Below are 21084 nucleotides of genomic sequence, written 5' to 3' on the forward strand. Positions count from 1 at the left end.
ACACCCGGCGTCGCTTCAGCGGCGAGTGCAGAACGCGCTTTGCTTCCCTGGCTAGACCAGCGAACTCTCCGCAGGCCAACCGTGTGCGCGAGCGTTGGAGTGGCCCTGGTTTGTCTTCCGGCGTCGGACGTCGACACTTCTTGCACGCTGCTGGTCTGCCGCCTTCTCTGCGTGTCTTGTGCTCGGGAGCTGAGTGGGACGAGGCTACTCTGGAATCGAGCTCCGCTATTTCTTCCTGTTTGGCCGGTAAGTCGCTTAGTTCGAAAGGAAAACAGCGATGCTCGCTCCGTGTGACGGAATTCGGAGTCAGAGGGGCTAACTGGCGTGTCAATATTGCACCATTTACTAAATAAGAATAACGTTTTGCGCTTGATTTTGTCTGAAGTGCAAAATGAAAGGGATAGCTGCAACAGGAATATGCTTTCTTTGGAATTTTGACCTCTCTTGAACTGCATCGTGAGTGGGGCATACAGGAAATCGGCGATTATAGAAGCTAAATAGAGCAGAAATACGTAAGTGAAGGGAATATACGATAAACGGATCACGTAGGATGCATAAATTTCTTGTCATGTTGAGAGGCAGTTCCAGTAATTTCAGAGCATTTGGTTTGAGAAGAGACTCAATGATAATCAATTTTTCATTGCTGTGTCGTTAGCGACTTGTGGCCGTTCACTGGCATCATTAAAATGCGATATTTTGGAAGATGGTACCATAGGAAAATTTTCATTGTATGCGTGTAGGCACAGGAAGCAGATACGAAGTTCTGAAAAGGGGTGAAGCATACTCAAACAAACCTGCGTTTAGGTCTAGCCGAACGGTGTCCACAAATTTTTGTTCACTTCCCACGCTTATGATATCCGATCTCATGTTGCACTTGCGGTCAGCCGCAGAATCATACTTGCATTATTAACGAAGGCATCAGATGATATCGCCTTTCAGCTAACACTGTCTACACCGAAAAGACACGCATTCAGCGTTCCGTTGATTACCTGCAATTGTATTCAAGGGTTGCCAATGGTTAGTTGTACAGTCGTCCACACACCTGTCTAGAGAGCTTGAATGGCCTACTGTTTAGCACACTTGCTTCATTTCGCAATGGTCTAGGGCTCGAAACAACACCTGATCGTGCATGTACAGGCTCGTCCACTCTTAGTGCGAACACGCGAGCGTGTATAGGCGCACTCATTAGAAGGTCACAGCGTGCGACACTCCCGCTAATCGCAGAAAGGTGGCGCAGGAGCAGACGGACCTGGACGTAGTGCTTCGCTTCATCTGTCACTCCTCTGGCATTTGCGTCCAGTTCATGCTTCAATTCTTGTCCTTTAAGTAGTAGGTAAATCAACTAGTTCTAGCCGTAATAATTCCGGCTTGATTTGCGGCAGAGGTAATTGCGCGTCCGTGCACGCAGCACATCTGTAGCTGCAACGCCTCACGATTACGTGGCCAAGCGAGCTGGAGCAATCAGTCGATAGTTGGCATGTTCGTGTCTTACCGCAGTGGCTCGACACGTTGTTACGAGCGCCCTTGGGCACCACTTCCTGGAGCGTCCACGCTATATGCACTACGCGCGAAATGTGGCATGAATCCGGTCGCGTCAATTCAGCGGCCAACGTCGTCAGCACCACTATAGAAGCGCGAATTCGGTAGACCATGGAGGCGCGTGCTTTTGTGTAGAAGCGTTACGCAGCATGGCTCCAGACCACGTGACTGCACCCCACCTGTTCCCGCCGGAGCGTGCATTGCATGCGCTATGCTTCATCGTCAGTTTCCTTTCATCGCTGTAGCCAGCTTTTTCACTGTCTTTTAGTATGCGCTTGTGTGGGTGTTTTGAGAGCGGCACACTCCGCTTTTTTAGAAATCAGGTTACTTCGTATAAAAAGAAATTTCGTATAAAAGAAATAAATAAAGAAAGAACTAATTTGACGCAGATGATGATGATGAAAACTTTATTTGTAACAAGGCAGTTTTGGACACGTTGGTTTTTGGGCCCCCGCACGGCCCCACTGCACTCAAAAACGTTCATGTCCCGGAGGCTCATGACGCTGGCAGCCCGGCCGGTGGCGATGGCTTGCTTGGCCGGGTCCTCGGAGCGCAGTAGGGTCTCCCAAGCCTCCCAAACGCAGATGAGAGCAGCCAGCGAGGGACTGGCTGATTGCTGTGAACCACACACACAGAAAAGCTTCGTTCTGACAAATCGTGCATATGGCAGATCAGAGACGGTGGCTGGAAAGAAGTGTTTAGCACCTGAGGTGCTCGATGGTCGCCTCCAAAGAGGCGCATTCTAAGCATGAAGGAGTAAACAGAGAGCAAGCTGTATTCTTTTTTTTTTTTACTCCCATATAGGCGTATTCATGTTTAGAAAGTGGCGCGCCGTGCTTGGTCAGTGTTAACAATTGCAAGATCATTAATTGTCTACGTGCGAAGGCCATTTATCTTAATGTTTTTTTCTTTTCTGTTCGCTTCCTTGTGTTTGCTGAAGAAGCGAGTGTCGTGACAGTGACGGCCGTTGATATGAATGTGGGTTTCGGTATTTTCAGCGTAAGTTTTTACGCTTGGAAAGCTAGTGTGGTGAATAATGCATCGAATATAAATTTAAAAAAGCTAGCCTGAGTGGTTTCCGTTCGCGATAGGCAGGTAGCTTTATTCCTATGGCTAGGATGATCCCTTTCTGCGCACTGCAACCAGCTTTCGACTACTGTTATGCCAATGCGTGTGTCCAGATAGGCCTTCGCGGTAGTCCCGACGCATGCAAGTCGGCGCAACGCGGCGGTGCACAATGCAAGAAAATGTTCGCTGCTTCCGGCGACACGATGGCTGCTGCCCACAGCGTAATTGAGTTGTCAAACGCCGAGGAAGCGTCGTGGCCGCAGCCTCGCAGAAAAGCTGCGTGTCCTGACAGGCAGCTGCCTAAGCCTGCCGCATGTGGTGGACACGCAGCGCTACGCGGATTCACGGGGGACACGTGTGCGTGATTCACCGGTGCCAGGCGGCATAGGTGCAGCACACATGTGTCGCGATGGTGACTGTGGTTTCGTACCTGTACATTCTAGTCAAGCGCGATGCCTCACATTCGGTAGGCACAGTCCTTCCTGCATCACAGCACACGCAAAAAAAGTGGCTGTAATATGGACGGCAGTTCAAGTCGCGATGTGCAAGTCGTGCTATCGCTTTGCTTTGCGGCGAAGCAATCTAACGAGAGCATATGATATCGGATATGATTTCGCGATGCGGAAACGCATGCAGCAGCGAGGAAGGGGATGGCCTCCTCATGCGATGCGACTACCTCGCTTCAAGGTTGCAAGCGACAGGGTTATGACAGGGTTTAAGACCACCGTTACAAGCAGTGGTTTTCTTCACATGCAGAATAGTCTATCAATACCTAAAGTTTGGTTCCTTGATTAAGGTTTAGAGGGCATTATGAATTGTAGTGGGAACGAAATAAGACCGACGGACAGGAAGACACGTTGAACGCCTGCTCACGCCTTCCTGTCCGTCCGTTGTGTTTTTTTCGAACTGTAATTCATCCGAAATTAGTCTGTCTGGGGCCATCAGATGCTTCAGTGACGGACACTACAAATCTCTAGTATGAATGAGCAAAAATGAAATTGGCGTAGCGATGAAGCATGAGGCGATTATGAAAAGAGAAGAAACATGGCAGGTTGTTTACTTGGGATGCAGACCTTACCCTTGTCGGTGCCTTTTTTTCGTTTCTTTTCTTTTCGTTTTTTTTTTCGTTTCGTCTTGAAAAGCGAAGGGAACAGATTTCATTACAGAAGGGAAGCAAATAGCGTTAATGTTCACCGGCTGATACAGGATAGAGTATGCTACAGTGACGCATGAAGCAAATAAAAAGGTAACGCTCGTAGCACTAAGGTAAACATGCGAATATTTAATTAGCCTGTTCACAGAACCACTTCCGTGAGTTGTTCCCGTTCTCACCTGCGGCATTTCACTCGTTCCGTGAGATTTCCTGTGCTTCAGAGGATGTTGGCATCTTAGTTCAATAACCGCGGTATAAGGTAGGGGTCGGTGAGCAAGTCAGAGCCAGGAGTGTAGAGTCGGGTGGAGACGCCAGTGACGAAAGAAAGAAAAAAAGCTGCTGAATATTCTTTCGGCAGCCGAGGTAATTATCTAGCTGCATCAATTTCCTTCCACGTCATCCGGTTTTCCCACACGGGAAAAATAAAAATGTATACATGGTATGCGATCAATGTGCCTACGATGAGCACGCGCGCGCACTTTGAATGCCGTCGTCCTAGCCTTTCCTGCTGGTTCTCTTTCTTTTTCCCTTCGCACAGACCAGAGTTATGTTACGGGAACGCGTCTCTGTAGATTTGTCTACATATGAGATCATATCTCTCTTTCCCTTTTTCGAAATGCAAGTAATCGTGATCTGTGACTGATTTACCTTACACAAAACAATGCAAGAAAAACATTTGGTTTGGTTTATGGGGGTTCAAGGTCCCAAAGCGACTCGGGCTGTGAGGGACGCCGTAGCGAAGGGCTCCAGAAATTCCGACCACCTCGGGTTCTTTAACGTGCACTGACATCGCAAAGTACACGGGCCTCTAGAAACACATTTATGAATTATTCATCAGCTTAGGCATAGTGCTGGAAGGCTATAAATTAATTACAGGGTGTCCAGCTCCCCTGCGATGATATTTAAGGTGAAATTGAAAAAAAAAATAGTATATTGAATCTCTGGAGCAAGCGATGAAGACAGCAACGAGACGGTTGATAGTCCTAACAATACTTCTCACAGGGACATAAGAATGACACGCACAGACGCTCTGTGTGCGTCTACCTTTTGTCTCTGTCCGTTTCCTTAAGCTCCTTTCTGAGTCGAAGCATACCAAGCAACAGCTCTGAACTTCTACTCGGTAGAATAAGCCTCCTGTTTTACACATGAAAGATATATGGTTTTTGAATACAGGGATCACTGGGGCTCCACCTTAAAGAGATAACTGCCCTTTTGCGGAATTCACATAGGTGCACACTGTGAGAACTACCTTCAGAAAAAGGCGTGTTTAACTCGGGTAATGAAAATAAAGGCCTTTTGGTTCTACCACGCACGCAAAATAACTTAATAGATCTGCCCTAAACAACGCAGCACAAATCCGACCACGCCGTTGCACTATGTTCAGACTTTTGGCATGCGTGATTTCAATGCTACGACTGCAAACGCCGCCCCAGCCTTTTTGCCTTAAACATCCAGGGCCACTCACTGGTTCTTCTGATCAATAAAAGCTCAAGTCACAAGTACAAACTTGAGCCATACGTGCTATCTTAGTTCGGAAACATACTGAGCTTATCTTGTTCCCTCTGGAAAGAATATATAAGCGACCGGCCAGTTGCCGCTGTTCTTGTTCGAGGTGGGAACATATCTCAGCAGTGGAGTGATTCCTTCCTTAGCTGTTCAGCTGGCGGCGTAATCATGCGAGTTCGCATGGGAGACTCATAATACCGGGAAGTCTAGGGCGAGCGGAAAAAAGGATGGCGAATTACAATTCAGCGCAAGTTAATCTACGCGTTTACGTCGCGTACCGCGTGCCGGAGAAATTGGCCTCAATATGGTCGATCGTTCATCGTTCGCCTTTCAGGTGGGACCTCGGTGAACAATCGGCTCTTTTTCAATTTTCGGAGCTAAGGTGTGGATAGCGGGTACCACCATGTTGCGACCGTCCAGGGGTTTCTTCTTATACAGTTTGTACACATCAGGCCTACGTCTAGTGTGGCGCCTAATATCCATCGTACACCGCGGTGCGACCTCAGTGTTTGATCAAGGTCGCAGAAGAGGCTGGGATTTTGCATAGAGGTGTGTCGCAAGCATGCAATGATGCATCTGGCCAGTACGCCGCTTTGATTAACTTTTTAAGCACTGGCCGGCCAGCTTGTGGAGGTACAGGCCTTAAGGCAGAACCAATAAACATTCTCGTTCTTTTCTAGACTTTCTTGTGAGACCATTGATAGAATACTGACTGCGCGTTTATTGACCGTGACACCAGCAAAAGCGTGGCTTGCTTTGATTCTCACTATAAAGACACACCCGAAGCTAACTCTGGAATCTCATCGTGTACGCATGCGCAGTGTGTTTGTCGCTAGGTATACAATGTGTTTACTCATTGGAGCCAAAACACCGCGCGCCCTTCCGCGCTGTGTTCAAGACAACTGAAGCGAGTGACAGCGCCACAAAGGCGGGTCTGCTCTTCAACGCTCCACCGAGCACATGTGACGCGTGCTGCTTTCGAACAATGGCGAACAGTATGCAAGGTTTCGTTGTTTACAGGTCACAGACGGGACGCGTCTATTTTCATCCCCTATAGCCACGCGCGGAAGCAGTCCTCTGCCCCTCTGTGCAGTTGTCTCCCTGCCCGCATTTAGTAATCAGGCTTATATAGCCTGGAAGGAGCAACAAACAGCCTTACGGCATTGCCTGCAACGCTGCACGAGCTGTATACTCATCCTAGATGAGAAGGAAGACGAGGGAAGCACAGACGCAAACAAGGGAGTGCGACATAGATCTGGATGGTTTGGGATTCAACGTCCCAAAGCGAATCGGGCTATGAGCGACGCCGTATTGAAGGGCTCCGAATAATTTCGACCACCTGGGGTTCTTTAACATGCACTGACATCGCACAGCACACGGGCGCCTAGCTTCTCGCCTGCATTTAAATGCAACCACCACGGCCCGAATCGAACCCGCGTCCTTCGGGTCAGCAGCCGAACACCGTAACCACTGAGCCACCGCGGCGCCTTGGAGCTGATGAAAAATGCGATAAGAAAACAAATTGTGTGACTCACTCTGCCCACAAACTAGGGCTGTGGTCTTCTTTTGGCCCTTTCATTCTTGTAATTTACATAGATGAATTGTAAACTCTGTGTTTTAACGTCCCGATGACGCATGGGCCATGAGCGACGCCGTAGTGGAAGGCTCCCGATTGATTTAGGGTTCTTTAACAAGCGCTAACATCGCGCAGCGCACGGGGGTTTACGTATTTCTCTCCTACCGAAACACTGCCGCTGCGGTTGGCATCGAACCCGCAACCTTGGGATCGGAATCCGAGCACCAAAGACGCTGAGCCATCGCGAAAGGTTTTCATTGAGAAACATAAAACTTGATTGCACATATCAGCCTTTCTAGAAGGTCTCATCTATTGTTACAGTATACTGTGTAAGTGCGAGACGGAGAGGCGGTCGGTTTTAACGCCCCTGCTCACTGATCACATGCAATCTCCCCAGTGCTCACACCCTTTCGGTCTCCTTGCATCCCCCCGCGCGGAGGGGGGGTTATTGCAACCTATGAGATAATGATCGAACGCTGATCCGACTGGAGTCTGTAAAAGTCGTCAGGCTTAAGTGAGCCATGCGTGCTTCCCGATTTAACCTACCCTGTCTTTTCTTTTTCTGATTTGCACTAAATTCCTATGATTGTGCGTACTGAACTTTTGTGCCTCCTTGTCACATACGACCGTAACACCAGGGCCACGCAGCTGCCCATACAGCGGCTTGTCTACCACCGCTATATGAACGAGAAACTTTCAAGAGAAAGCTGCCCGTTACGAGCTGTAGAGGAGGAATCTATCAGCGCCTACCTGCAGGAGTGCCGCTCTGTGACATAAATATTGAGTCTTTTGGAAAGGAAAGAGGTGGCCATGGCTCGCACTGCCTGTTACAGGATGTCTGCTTGTCAGTTTCGGTCGCTCAGAGTCCTCTTTGCTGCAAGGACCGATAAAAATGTCGCTGCTTCTGCTGTCTTGTTGCCTGGGTAGCCTGCTCAGCCCCCATGTAAACTGGAACTTTCTGTTAGAGTGGACCTATAACGCGTTTTACAGTAGCATTGCGGCTGTCTTCGCAGCAAGTGCTTCGCATTGCCTAAGGTGCCTTGACATGGTTGGAGGTGTACCGGTTAGCACTGGCAGAGTAAAAAAATTAGGGCGCTAGCCGTATAGCCCCTAATAGGGGACTTCGCCCATTTTTTTTTTGTCCGAAGCCTCTTGCTAGGTAGCCCCATAGGTGGCAGGTGGTCCACATAGGTCACGTGACCGTGTGACGTCATCGCAACCTGCTCATCAGAATGTGAGCCAACTGCCCTCCATGGCAGATGGCAATTTAGCTAAAGATTAGTTGCGAGAGGTTGTTCGGGAAGGGCAACCTGGGGCTCACAAGCCCAACCGGTGGCAGCAACTGCCATCGTAGGGCAGTGGCGCATTGCTTAGCCGCTGCACCACAGCAGCAGGAGTGGTATGATAACTCCCAGCGACCTATGATTGTGAAGTAGAGGATGACGAATTCCGCATATATGGGTATTAATGCATTAACCTCTCGTGTCATACCCTCAAGGCGGAGCTGAAATTCGATTTCACCAACCTTTGTCTAAGCCTGCTAGACCTTAGAAACCGAGCCTGGACCAAAAGCCAAAGCGAAAACCAATGTCGGCCGTCATTTTTTTTTCTTTCGTTCTCTCATTTCTTGCTGTAGTGATACGCAATAGGCAGGGCGTAGTTGTATTTACGAAGTTCGATCATGGCGGGGGATTTTTGCCCTCTGATCGCCTCTCTGTCCGGCATGAATTACTCAGCTGGGCTTTGCGGGCAGGAGTGTCTCATGCAAACGACACGGGCGGAAGCCGGCCCTTGCCATTATGCTCGACCGTGTGGGCGTGTGTCATCCGTGGACGCTATCGTTACACAAGAACCTGCCAGCCCGGCTGATGGTGATAGGTGAACGGAAACGCTACGCCACGGCTGACGTGCTGTGTGGGGGTGTCGCGGCGGCTTGAATGGTTTTCCGACACCGAGGCCTATCATTATGTACAGAGTTATTTGGAAATGAAAAGTATAGAGTTCGACTGGCGGCTTCTGCAGTGGCGCACTGCGGAGTAATGGAATGCTTGCAAATAGTTGTTTTGAAACCCATTAGATGGCGCACAGGAGCCTTTTCGGTTACTTCACAACGAACCCATCACGCGCTCTTTAGTCACTTCCTGCTCACTTCTCACGCGCTGCATAACACTCTCATATATTTTTTTTATTTGAAGGGGAGGGGAGCAGGGTTACAACAATTGATGCACCGCGGAACTAGTTGTCATTAGTCCTGGTACCCAGTGTTGCAGCGCAGTTGTCTTCTGCGGCTCAAAAGTTACGGACTTGTGAGACACCAGAAAAGGTTGTATTATTAATAGTTAACTACTTAGTTTTATAGCTTATTACTTTTATACAATGGACATTTATGCTCGAAACGCCGGACTTAACCACGGAGCGTCTCGCTTCGGACGAACTGGTTGGCTAGTTCGTTACACATCTCAAAATTTCCGAGCGCACGAGAACGAAACGAGGACTGACAGAAATGGCGCTTTGTGGTGTGTGTCCTTTCTGTCAGTCCTCGCTTCGTTCTCGTGCGCTCGGAAATTTTGAGTCTTGTTTCGAGCTTGTAATGTCACTTCATAATTTAAATTTTGGATCGCGCCGAATCGCGGCAAAATTTTTTGCGCTATTTAATTCTTGGCGTATTCATACTTCAGAGCAAGTAAAAATTTCCATGTTTTGGGACCATCGCTTCGACTGTGAGGCTTGGTGCACAGAGGAGAAAGAACTATCTGCGAATTCATGCGATATTTTCGCTCCAACAAATCGAACGAAGATACAGCCTCTTATTTTCTATGGTATTTGGGCATACCTAAAGCTATCCGTTCTTACTAGTGCAACATGAGAGTCAAGCGAATTCCTTTATTTGTGGCGCCTTCGCCAACCGCAGGTACGTTAGCCACATGGTACAAACTTACTTTGCTGAAAAGAGAATTTGAGACTTTCTAGAACAATATAGCCTTTACTAGCGGCCCCCTTGGCAAGAATCACAACATGACTGCAGCCCCTCTCTTTTTTACCTTTTGCTTGGGCACTATCGCACGCTCCTTTTCTTTTATTCTTACCCCCGTCCAGTGGGACTTCCGTCAGTTAGCGGTCGCTGTTCAACGCGGTAGCACAATGGAATCCAAATAAAAAGCTCATGTCCACCTGGCGTTACTGCGGTGGAAACCTTTGTATACAGATTTGCACACGCACATGCAAACACACACGCACAATGCGTACATGCGCGCACAAATATGCACAAGAACGCACATGCAAGGCTGTGTTTTTATAGATGCTATTGGCTTCTATAAAAACTGTCGCAAGTGTTGGCTGATGCGACAAATTATACACAACACGCGCTTCTGAACTGCGGAGAAAATAGGCTCTGCAAATTGCTTAATTGCGCAGAGATACCTGCGTGAATTGGTCTTTTAGTGGACGACGGCTTGACGTGACGCTTAGTGTGTTTCGACACCAAGGCCTAAAGCTCATTTTCTTTGGCTCGGCTAAGCACACCCAGTGTCGGGCGTTGCCTCTTCCTCTACTTTCAGTGATTGTTTTTTTTCCCTGCTTTCGTTTCCCTTTCTGTCCACCCCCCCTTTCCTTTTTCAGTCGTCACTTTGAGCGGACAATCGCGCCGCTTTTCGTATCTTCCAAATGTACCCCCCCCCCCCCCCCATGCGCACTCCCATTTATATTTCCCTTCCACAAGATCGCAAATCTGCGTGTACTTAATCTTCATGTCAAGTAGCAATCGGGTGTCATCTGTAGGGGCGGTGGCTTGGTGCAACTCACATAATTTTCAAAGTTCATCGTGCCCCAAAACTAAGCAGAAGAATTGTGCGAGCGTAGGATAAAAGATATACCCTTGGTCCTCCTTGTCCACCACGCACAAGCACCGCACTTTATCATTTTTGTCCAAGCCTACAGCCGTGACAACATAAACTTTTAGTTTTACATGAGTCTCCAAATGCCATAACTTTTGGTAACCGTACCTAGTGCAAGTGCACGGGACCGACACTCTTAGAGTGCGTGGGTTGCAGACATTTGGATGGGACGCTAAACAATGTATACGCGCAGAGCACAGTTGCGCATTCGAGTAAACGGAACGCGATGTTCTGTTCTCATCAAACTTTTGGCAGCAGATATTAAGAAGCGTTGTGTGTCCGTGAGCAACGGCGTCACCGAACACTACCCGTGTGCACATGCCGCACCTTCGAATATTTATTAAACACCTAAAGGGGGTTAGAAGGTCATAGTGTTCGTACTTGTGCAGTGGATAGACTGCGCACTGGACGGGAAATCTTCGTGATGTAAATAAAACGTAATTAAAATGTAGAATGTTGTCGCATACCAATTTCTTAGACCACCAGTATTCTGCGAAATTTCGAACGTGTAGCGTTTACTTGCTTTATAGCATAGAAGAGGCAGAGCTCTATTAGCCTGTGACTCGGAATAACTCCGTGCCTACGATGTTACCATAAAGCTCAAAGTGAGCGTAGGTGAGATAAAAATTCGGTGATCGATAGATCGGAGGTATGACTCGCACACTTTCACAGCGTTGCTCATAACGCTAAACTATTTAGGCTTACTCACATCTTTGAGCGGATATGAGTAAGCTCACTTAGTTTAAGGACGTGCCAATTACACCTTTTTGTTAACTTATACTATGAGCACACAGTGTCTCCTGTACACGCACAAACGTGCACGCGTGTCAAGTCACAGGTGTAAGATGCAGAAGCTTCTCCAGTATCGATTGTGGGGCAAGGAAAACGTATATATTTTGTTGTACTTGTTCTGCTACGTCAACAACGTACTATCTCCTCTGTCGACTCCTCGGCGTAGAAATGTGTGCCTCGTATCAGCATGACTGCGAGCGCGTCACTTTTGGCTGTTGCCGCATTGCTGAGGCTTAGAGATAAGAGCAAACGAGGGCAATATTAGGCCCGTTCAGCGCGTCAGAAGCAGTGAAGCGACCGCTCATGTGAGTAACGGAACCGAACTTCTTAGGGGGGAGCTCGAACGGGTCATCAGTGTGTGTTAGTGAGTTTTTTTTTTTTTTTTTCAGAACTTAGACAGTTATATTCTCTGCATTGCTATGCCCAGCATTCGAGGAACAGCTTGCGCTGAGCAATGAGGGCTTTTCAGTGGGCTTGAAACGATACCTATGTTTTTCCAAGCCTCGGTCAAGGTTTCGTGTAGATCGCAGACCATCACAGACGTCACACACAGGATTTTTTGACTACAGAGCAGCAAGTGTGTCCTGTAGCTGGACTGAAGTAGGCACTCATTTAGTTCCCTATTGCATGTTACTTTATTCTGTGGGCAACACCTTTATTTCACATCGTTAAGGAAGCTTCGAAAACAGGCAAAGATTTTGCAAACGCAACATCGAAAGCCAAGTTCCGCTGCAATCGTAGTCGGCACACTATCTTATCGACTCTCTCTCTCTGGCTGCGAGCCGAATTATGAGCACGTTCCCTTGCGAGAGACAAGCCTAAGCACCGGCGGCCGCGTGAACTGCAGCGTTGAGCCGATGTTTTATTTCCCAAAAGGTCCTCCTCATCTGCCAGCCCTTCTAGGCCCGCTTATTGTTTTTGTCGTATGCAGCTGTTCCCGACGCGAAAGCTAAATCATCGCGCACTGTGACAACTGCAGAAACAATTGAGTTTTGAATTAAAAAAAAACACTTTTTAAAAGGATAAGGCACCAATGTATTATTTCTGTTCTACGTGATTCTTATGTTCTATCTTGCTGTAAATTCAATTGACTGCATTACAGCATTTCTGCTACTACGTGCATTTAAAGTTTTGTTTGTCTTTTTCTTTTTTTTTTTTTACTGTTGGCCTGCCCACCCTCAACGTTTCCGAGCCTCAAGGTACTGTGCTTAAGTAAATATGCGTTTTACCACTGTGGTCAGAATATTTTCCTGTAAGCGTAGGTAATTTATTTTGCTGTCATGGTCGCTAATATTTAGCTGCTGTGCACTTTCTTACTTAATGAACGCTCTCAGTACAGTCACGAAAAAGCTTACCGTTCAGTGAACCGACTTATCCAACAATAAGCCACCGATTAGGGAGGTGAAACCGATATAAATATCAACCACTATTTCACTGTTCTTTTTTTTTAGTATAAATGTAGGGTGAAATGATCTTCTCATCTCCTATTGCAACGACACCTAAATAATAGGGAATGATGGTCGGAGGTTGCGTTGAAATGCAGCAGTGGTAAACACAGACCAAGGCACTATAGCGTTGTGCCGCTGCGATGACTTTTTTTTTTTTTCTGCAGCCGAAGCACAGTAGACAAGGAACACTCCGATGATGCGCGCCATGCGGCTACCACTGCAAGGGTTCCTGCTGCTGCTTCCGTGGCTGCTGGCCTTCCGGGATGGGTCGGGTGCTGTCGCAGCAGCCACAGGCAATTGCAGCGAGACGTATCTACGCTACCACCAGAACCACACCATGTGCAGGCAGGAGCCCGCGTGCGCCATCCAGGTGGCGGGCATCGACGACAGCGTCAAGCAGCTCATCCTCAAGCTGCACAACCACTACCGCAGCTTCATCGCTGGCGGAAACGAGACGCACATGCCCCCCGCGTCCAACATGCTCGAGATGGTGAGTGGATAAGGAGCGGAACGTTGCCGCGGAAACGCGGCCTGAATTCTGCGACCGTAGTCTTTCGCGCTGCATCAGCAGAAGCGGAGCCCCCTCCACGATATAGTCGTGCGATTTGATCTTTAATGGTGTGGTCCGGTCGGTCGTTTAGTGATTTTTAAAGATAAAAAAAGCCGTACAGAAACACGGGATGAGAAAACACGACGGCACAACGCGCGGACTAGCAACTAGCTTTTATACCATCAGAAGCGAAATAAATATAGCTGGAAAGGTATGTAAACAAGAAAAAACACAAAAAAACTGTAGGCGATCCTGATACGGAAGGTGTAATGATGAGATTCATTCAATGATGTTTCGGGAGCACTACGGCTGCCTTGTTCAGAATCTGTGCACAAGGGAGCTATAGCGCTCCCGAAACATCATTCGTGTTTGACCATGGTCAGTGATCAGCGAATCTCATCAAGCCATGATTCGTGACCAGACGTTATGCCGTCGAAATCTCGACTACAGAAGATGCAATCATTGCAGGCGTTTTACACAAGTCAAAAGGAGAGAACGTATTTGTTTGTCAGGCAGTCTAACGGATGGTTTGCTAACGCAGCTTTGGCCTCTCCGCTGAATAGTTAGCGCTTCGATGATTTCTTTTTCTTTTTTAATGTTGTATTTCTTTCGGATACGCGTGTCTGTCCAGGATAGGTGTGCAGTTTTTTCAAATGCAGTCCTTGGAATGTACGGCTAGATTGCTGCCTGTGCCTATTTTCAGCCATCTGGTGTATTACTTGGTCTATAGTGTTCAAATAGTGGCCCGTTTGCCTCTATCTGAAAACAATTTGTTTTTTCCATTTCCTGTTACTTCATTGTCTGAGGTATTATATACGGTAATGTTTACAAGTAGACATTAAATGCTCGCCATCGATGTGGAAAACCTTTCAGTCGTCCTTGTCACCACAATTCGGTTTTGCGTGGCGGGATGACAACCTTTAAAGTGCAATTTAATGTTAACATGACGGAAGCCAACAGCCACCGAAACCAAGGAGCATAGGGGATGTTTCTTTTTAATTTGTAGTTTTTCATCAATGGGAGAATAATAAAAGCACAAAGAAAACAACCCCATGCCGCCGGTGTGATCCGAACCCAAAACGTCCGAATTCTGGCACAGCTTCCGCCCTCACCATTCGAACACGTTCCCACGTGGCACTCGTGGTAATACAGGACGTACTACGTCCGCCGCTATGGACGAGGGTGGAGCTGGTGAACTCTCAAGGTTTGTGTTCGGATCCCCCCTGCGGCATATGAATGTTTTTTCTTCTGCTGTTATTCCTATCCCAATAATGAAAAACTAAATATTAAAAAAAAGATATTCCCTATGCTCCTTGGTTACTAAGGCTGTTGGATTCCGTCATCTATGCCAAACGAGCACCTCTTTTTCCTTTCACTTGTATGCTTTACATTAAATTGCTAAGATATTTATGAAGCTCTCAACGAGCACTAGCCATCGCAGCTCACGCACGTAGTCTAGAGTGTTGCGCCCATCTCTTACGACAATGGCAGAAAGTTTTGCGCGATCTTTCAAGCCTGTTCACTAAAAAGTCCAGATGTACAAAGACATGCATGCTGTGTCCGCTGGAATGAATGCCAGCTGGCTGGATTGAGAGGAAACCGAAGAATTTTTTTTTTCTCCGTGAAACCGCTTTCAATAAATTTTGTTTCGGGACTGTACTCCCCAGAGAGCCAAATGAGTTGTCAGTTTTTATTCCAATGTAGTTGACAAGAATGAACCTGATGTGACACAGAGCAGATGTAGGAAAAGATCTGATAGCCGTTTTCCTGTTTTCACGGAATGAATAAATGATTGAGGTGAGTCATTGGCAGTTAATCAAGCCGATGACGTCATACAGAGTGCATGATAATATAAAATGTGAGGTATGCAGGAATGGCGTAAAGGCGCTAGTTTTTGAAAGTCAACAGTTTTAAATTACTAAAAAAGGCAAAAGTGCAGCACCTATTTAGGTGCAGTATCACCGCTGCCGTTCATCAGCATAGTTATTAGCATGGCTGTTCATTAGCATAGTCGTAATCATGCTTGTTCACTGATACCCCCTTAAAGCGTGCAATGTATACAAAGCTGAGATTCAATGGTCAAAGGAAATATTACTTTACATGGGGACACAAAAACAATGCTTTCGCGTTGCCTTGCGTTTCAGTTCCAATATGAAGTATCTGTTGCGTTCTTAGGTGCCGTAGTGCAATCGGTGCGAAGACTCGGTGTTTCACACTGCCCGCGTTTTTGTTACGAGTAAACTGCGTCGGCACAATCTACAGTTGGGTAATGGGGAGTAGTCGAATAGGGCTGCATAAAAATGAAGAGCTAAATATTTTTTTTTGATGTTAAGCTGCGAAATGCAAAAAGAGATGAAGCATGAAACTGCTGCACAACTTTTTTATTTCGTGTCAGTGACTAGAGACGTCGTGATGAGTGTATTAAAAAGCTTCTTCTCATCCTGTACCACTTTTTCCTCGTTGCTCCCATTACTATATATCGCCTACTGAAACTTCACGACTGAGTCACTGAGAAGCTTTAGCGAGGCAACGCTTCAAAACCTGCATACATGCATACAATAATCGAAGAGCAACGCCCTGATGATCACAAAAGTACCGATTATTGAGCAACACAATTTGCGCAGCACTCAACTCTCGACAGTCCAAAATTGGTTCCCCCAACCGTGCGTTCGAAAGCATGTGAGCTCAAGCAGCGCTGCGTATGCAGCGTCGAGTCGCCAGAGCACGACTTCATCCTACGACGAAGCCCACAGTTCAATTTCCTCCTGGGGTATTGCGCTCCACGCACAATGCGCGTTGTGAGGCAAGTCGACCTTGACACGCCTGTCTGCTGCCCAGATGCGTCCGCCCCCACATTTTCAATACGCGGACACTCCCGCGTACTTTCTCTCTCAGGGGGGATTTTAGCGCGGGGAACCATAATCTGTTCTCAGGAGCGCTGACGTTGTGTGGTGACAGTGCGCAGCGTTTACGTAGTCTCGCGCGCGCCGAATCGGCGCTGAGCCTTGGGCAACGAGGGTGAACGATGACACATTTCCAACTGGTCGCGTGGCATTGTTGCAATGCTTGTCGCAAATGCCTTCGCTCACTTCGAGGTTTATTCTAGCTGGCGTCTAAGGGAACAGCCGTCGTGCGTTGGATCTCGCATGGACGCGAGGTGAAACCACGCGAAATGATTACCAGTGAATGAAAGCTTGTGTACTCTCATAGTCGCGCGGACGAAGCGCGAATGACTTCTGTTCAAAAAGATGCCGTGGTCAAAGCCTCAATGAAAAGATGTTAGATAGAGACGGTCGCACATTGGGCAGTCTTGAGAGACGGTGGCATTGATTTCTTGCTTGATCTGGCTTTGCTGAACCAAGATGACGTTATGAAAAGGAACATGTTCGCTATGCTGTTTTAGTTCTTCGTTTTGAAAAAGGGAACTTTTTATTTGGTATGCGCCGGCCGCTAGCACAAAAAGTAAACGAAAGGTAGAGTGACACCTGTATATTTAATAACAGGGGTTTACAGAGTGGTAATTCTGACCTGGATGCTGATTGGAACGAAAAAGTTAAAGAATGAGAGCCGTAAGTCTGTCGCTTGAACGTTACGCTTCTTTCTTTAGATCCCGCTACTGCCCGGTGCGGCGCAATGTCGGAAAGCAAAGGCATTGCAATTCAAAAAGCAGCCTGTTCACACCTTGAAACGTTCGCACTCTACTAAAGGCAAGATTTGCTGAGGCGAATCGGAACGTAGCATTCTGATGTATTATTTGATGTCATTTCGCGGCTTTTGGATATAGGAATAATATAACCGCGCGTGATGGGACTCAGCTTTTGAAGTTAACGCTCTCATCAAGACTTCCCTTTCCAGGAAGTAACTGGGGAAAATGCAGTATTTTAGATGAAATGATACTCTGCTGTTTCTTAGAAGTAAGCGTGGGTTCTACTATTGGGATTACACATTACTTCTGTGATTAGTTTCGCACCGATTTTCGTAACAGCAACACTTTGGCTTAAAATTGTTTTCCCTTCTACGCTATTCTCATGCAGACCGGCATTTTGAGAAATTGTCTTGTGCATCATGAGGAAAGAGCAGGCTTGATGTGAACGAACTAATACGCCAAACAAAATGGTAGAGCAAATTAAACTACCATTAATTACACTTTCTGTACATAACACATTCCGAAGCACAAAAATGAGCACACATTGTACTGGAAATTTCAGTACAACGCAGAGCAAGGAAAAAAAAATCTCCGCGCACGCTATAGCACGGGCTGCAGCATAATGTAGGAAAGAACAGAATACCTTTGCTCGAAGTAGGTGCGAGAAAGAGGGGCATTTCCAAAGCTTACTGTGCATATCATTCTCTCCCTCTCGCACGTGTCTTTACTCTGCCATTAGCAAGAGTGTCGTGGGACTGCTACCGTATGCCGAAGCGACCCGTATAAAAAGGCAAAATAGTACCTCGCTGATTAGTGCCTATCTTTCGCACCAGCAATATAATTGCGTCGTAAGAGACCGCTTTCTTACAATCGGCCCGATAGTAGCCCGCGGTGATGCAACAACACGATAGGAGGAATGTGCGATTATCACTCTCGCATTGGCCAAGGTCGTAAGGACGCAGCCTTGGGTCATGATACGCCATTCTACCAATCCGAAGATCAACGCGTGCGCGCGGTGTCTGCGCGTGTGCGTACGTGCACGCAGTTGCTTTTAAGTGCGCGCGGAGCCCCCAAACTTCAAATATAGCAGCTCACTGCGCCAGCGAACCGCAATGTTGCTACTTCGCAGTAATCCTAGCACGTTGAATACAGATAGCAAACTCGTTGGATAAAGGATAATGAGGCTATGAGTTAAGGTTTTATTAACTGTGGTAGTTCGAGCTTTGGTCCGAGTGGATGGCGCTCAGTGGCAAAATCCAGAGATAGAGAGAGGCGGGGGGGGGGGGGGGGGGGGGTGGAGAGGGATACATTAATTTATGCAGTTGGTGCGTGCTCCTTGACAAAGGATTCCAGCAGCGAGAAAGTGAGTGAGAACTTTTGTCTTGGTCAAAGTTGTTCACATGGCACTAAAATTTAAGCGAACCAAACGGCATTAATTAGTATTGGGCGTTTCCCTCCGCTTGGAAGCCCAACGGCACAGTCAGGCTTCCGCTGTAGACACGAATGGGACCTTGGGACGAGTTCACACTTGCCTCACTGCGGTTACTAATGCACAGAACTGCGTAAATAGCATGAAAAACCGGCAGAACATCGGGAAAGTACAGGCATAGATAGTGCCGTCCGCTCTGTTAGCATGGATAAGATTGAAGCTTCTAACGAGCAATGCTGAGACGCAAACGAAGTGTCTCTGTAGACTAGAGAGAAGAAACACCTCTGTCAGTTTATCCCGGAAGCGCTAGGCTGGCAGTTGTAACGCAGGAATGTTCACTCAGACGAGAACCCATGCCTCGTCCGTGTCTCGTGCAAACACTCGCGTTATCGCTCTCTGGTTCCGGAAAGGCTGCATAACCTTCTTGTCGAAAAGCACACCCAGTATGTAGACTGCGCGTCGACCATTCCGTGTCTGCGCTACAGGGATGTCGACCCTGTTGGTGGGAATTTCCAGAGCGGAAGTCCTGGTGGGGGCCCGAAAAGAGAAAAGGAAGAAATAGCGACTCTTGGCGGTAAGGTGTACGTCTGTCTGCGGTTAGTTACTGGCGTCTTAGCGGATATGTTGCAATCTTCATGCGCGGACCTGTTGGCTGCACTTATTAGCACGCATGTTGTCATGGATGCCCATGGTTTTCCGTGCGCAACCACATTATGGCTTGGACATCGTAATTTGTCCAGGTTCATCTCTTCTAGGTGTGACGAATGTACCGAGCTTGGAAAGTGGAGAAGAGCGGGTGCGGTGTTTTGAGGAACCCTTGGGCGCGTGCCATAGGTGTACTTAATTTCTAGGCTAATTTCTATTTTATTTTACCCTTTTTGAGCAATCGTCACTGGCCGGAGCTATGCAGTGAGTCCGCTATAGCTCGTATCTGCCTGTCGACGTGGGAGGTGTTGAGTATAGAATGCAATCGCAGGAGAAAAACTTGACATAATGCAGAACCTAAAAATTTCGCCGCTGCATGCCTAGGCCTGCAGTACTCTTCTCAGTACCACTACAGGCAATATTAATAAGCTAGCTGATTATTGCCTCTTGGCAATGATGATACTGTAATTAATTATTGCGAATGTGTTCACTGTTTTAACGGATGCCCCGTAGCTGCATAGTGATTTATATATTTCGATGCGTTGTGGCATCCTTCCTCTAAGATCATGCGTCGACCCCTCTTTCCAGCATCGCTCCAAAGAACGCTGCGAGTAACAATGGCGCCAGGGCAAGCCAAAACCTCCAGAGCGTCTGAAGACTGTCAACTCTGTTCGTAGCGCTCTACGGTGAAAAAAAAAAAAAAATCCACGTTGCGTCGCAGTACGCTCTGAAACAGGTAGTAGCTTGACGCGCAAATTTAGGTTCCACCCAACTCAAGACTATAAAGCGCATTTGTTGCTGTTCCTGTACGTTACATGTGTGCGCTTGCTGTTCAGCAAGCAGCATTAATCGCACTCATTTGCTCCAAGCGAGCAGCTCTAGCAGAGATTGTTGCTCACCACCAAGACGGTGCTTGTTTCGTATTCCTGCGTCCTTCTCTCTCTCGCGTCGGTCAAGAGTGAAAGAGAGCTTTATTATGTGATCACGAGAAGCGCGCTTGCTGGGGAACGTTGAGGATGACCTGAAGGGCAAAATTTTCGCGGGCCCTACGCCTCAGTCGAGTAGCCTTGCAAAGAAGAGCGGTACGCACTATCCATTGCAAGTGTGACCAATGGGGTTCAGGAGAAGGGCGCTTTCTCGGTACCCGCCACAAGTGCGCTGTTCCGGAAGCATGTAAAACAAGGTGCAAACACTTGCACATATGCTATAGTCCGTTCTCTGCCAAGGATCCTATGTAGGCTTCGTGGCCTTGAAAGACGGGCGCGTGACTCCCACCGAGTAGGGGCGGGGATCTTTTGATTCGGTTGACCTCGCGATCGTGCGAGTCGGCGGTGGTTCCCGGCAAAAACGCCCCTCTGGATGGTTGTGCCAAAAGCGATGCCGACCTCTGCAGGCTGCTCGAATGGTAAATAGCGGCTGACGTTGAAGAAAAGCCTGTCACATCTTATCTGCGTCGGAGGGATGGTCTGTTTAATGCGATTCTTTTCAGTGCGTTTAATGGCCGCTGAGAGCGCGTAAACAGTATTTTCGCCTTCCGTCTTTCTCGTGACATTGAGCGAACGAGTGAGTGCTGTTCGTTCGCAATTTCTTTTATGCTGCGCGAGTTGGATGGCTCGATTATAGATAACTGCGGCATGTTCGGACTGGCGCTGCGGGGATAGAATCACGTGAAGGTGATTATTCGTAGTTACTTATATTCAGTTTTTTTTTTCCAACGTTTACCTTTAGTATTCAATCATTGTGTGTCGAGCCGAATACTCTACCCACAGCTGCATTGGCAGGTAGGGTTTATAGTGAGAGGAAAAGGAAAAAAAAAATGTTTATCCTTACTTTCGCTTC

General features: G+C 47.6%; 1 protein-coding gene across 1 annotated transcript in view; it reads left to right on the plus strand.

Annotated features, from left to right (window-relative positions):
* The window catches only part of LOC149339919 (cysteine-rich venom protein AnHyalC-like), a 35753-nt gene continuing 14669 nt past the window's right edge, over positions 1-21084 (plus strand). The window contains exons 1-2 of the mRNA XM_089548632.1: positions 1-246; positions 13140-13465. Coding sequence (XP_089404758.1) covers positions 13169-13465 — 297 coding nt within the window. The 5' untranslated portion in view covers positions 1-246; positions 13140-13168. The remainder of the gene's footprint in view (positions 247-13139; positions 13466-21084) is intronic.

Source organism: Amblyomma mixtum, chromosome 6, assembly GCF_055824585.1.
Source record: "Amblyomma mixtum isolate Tamu chromosome 6, ASM5582458v1, whole genome shotgun sequence".
Classification (NCBI taxonomy): Eukaryota; Metazoa; Arthropoda; class Arachnida; order Ixodida; family Ixodidae; genus Amblyomma; species Amblyomma mixtum.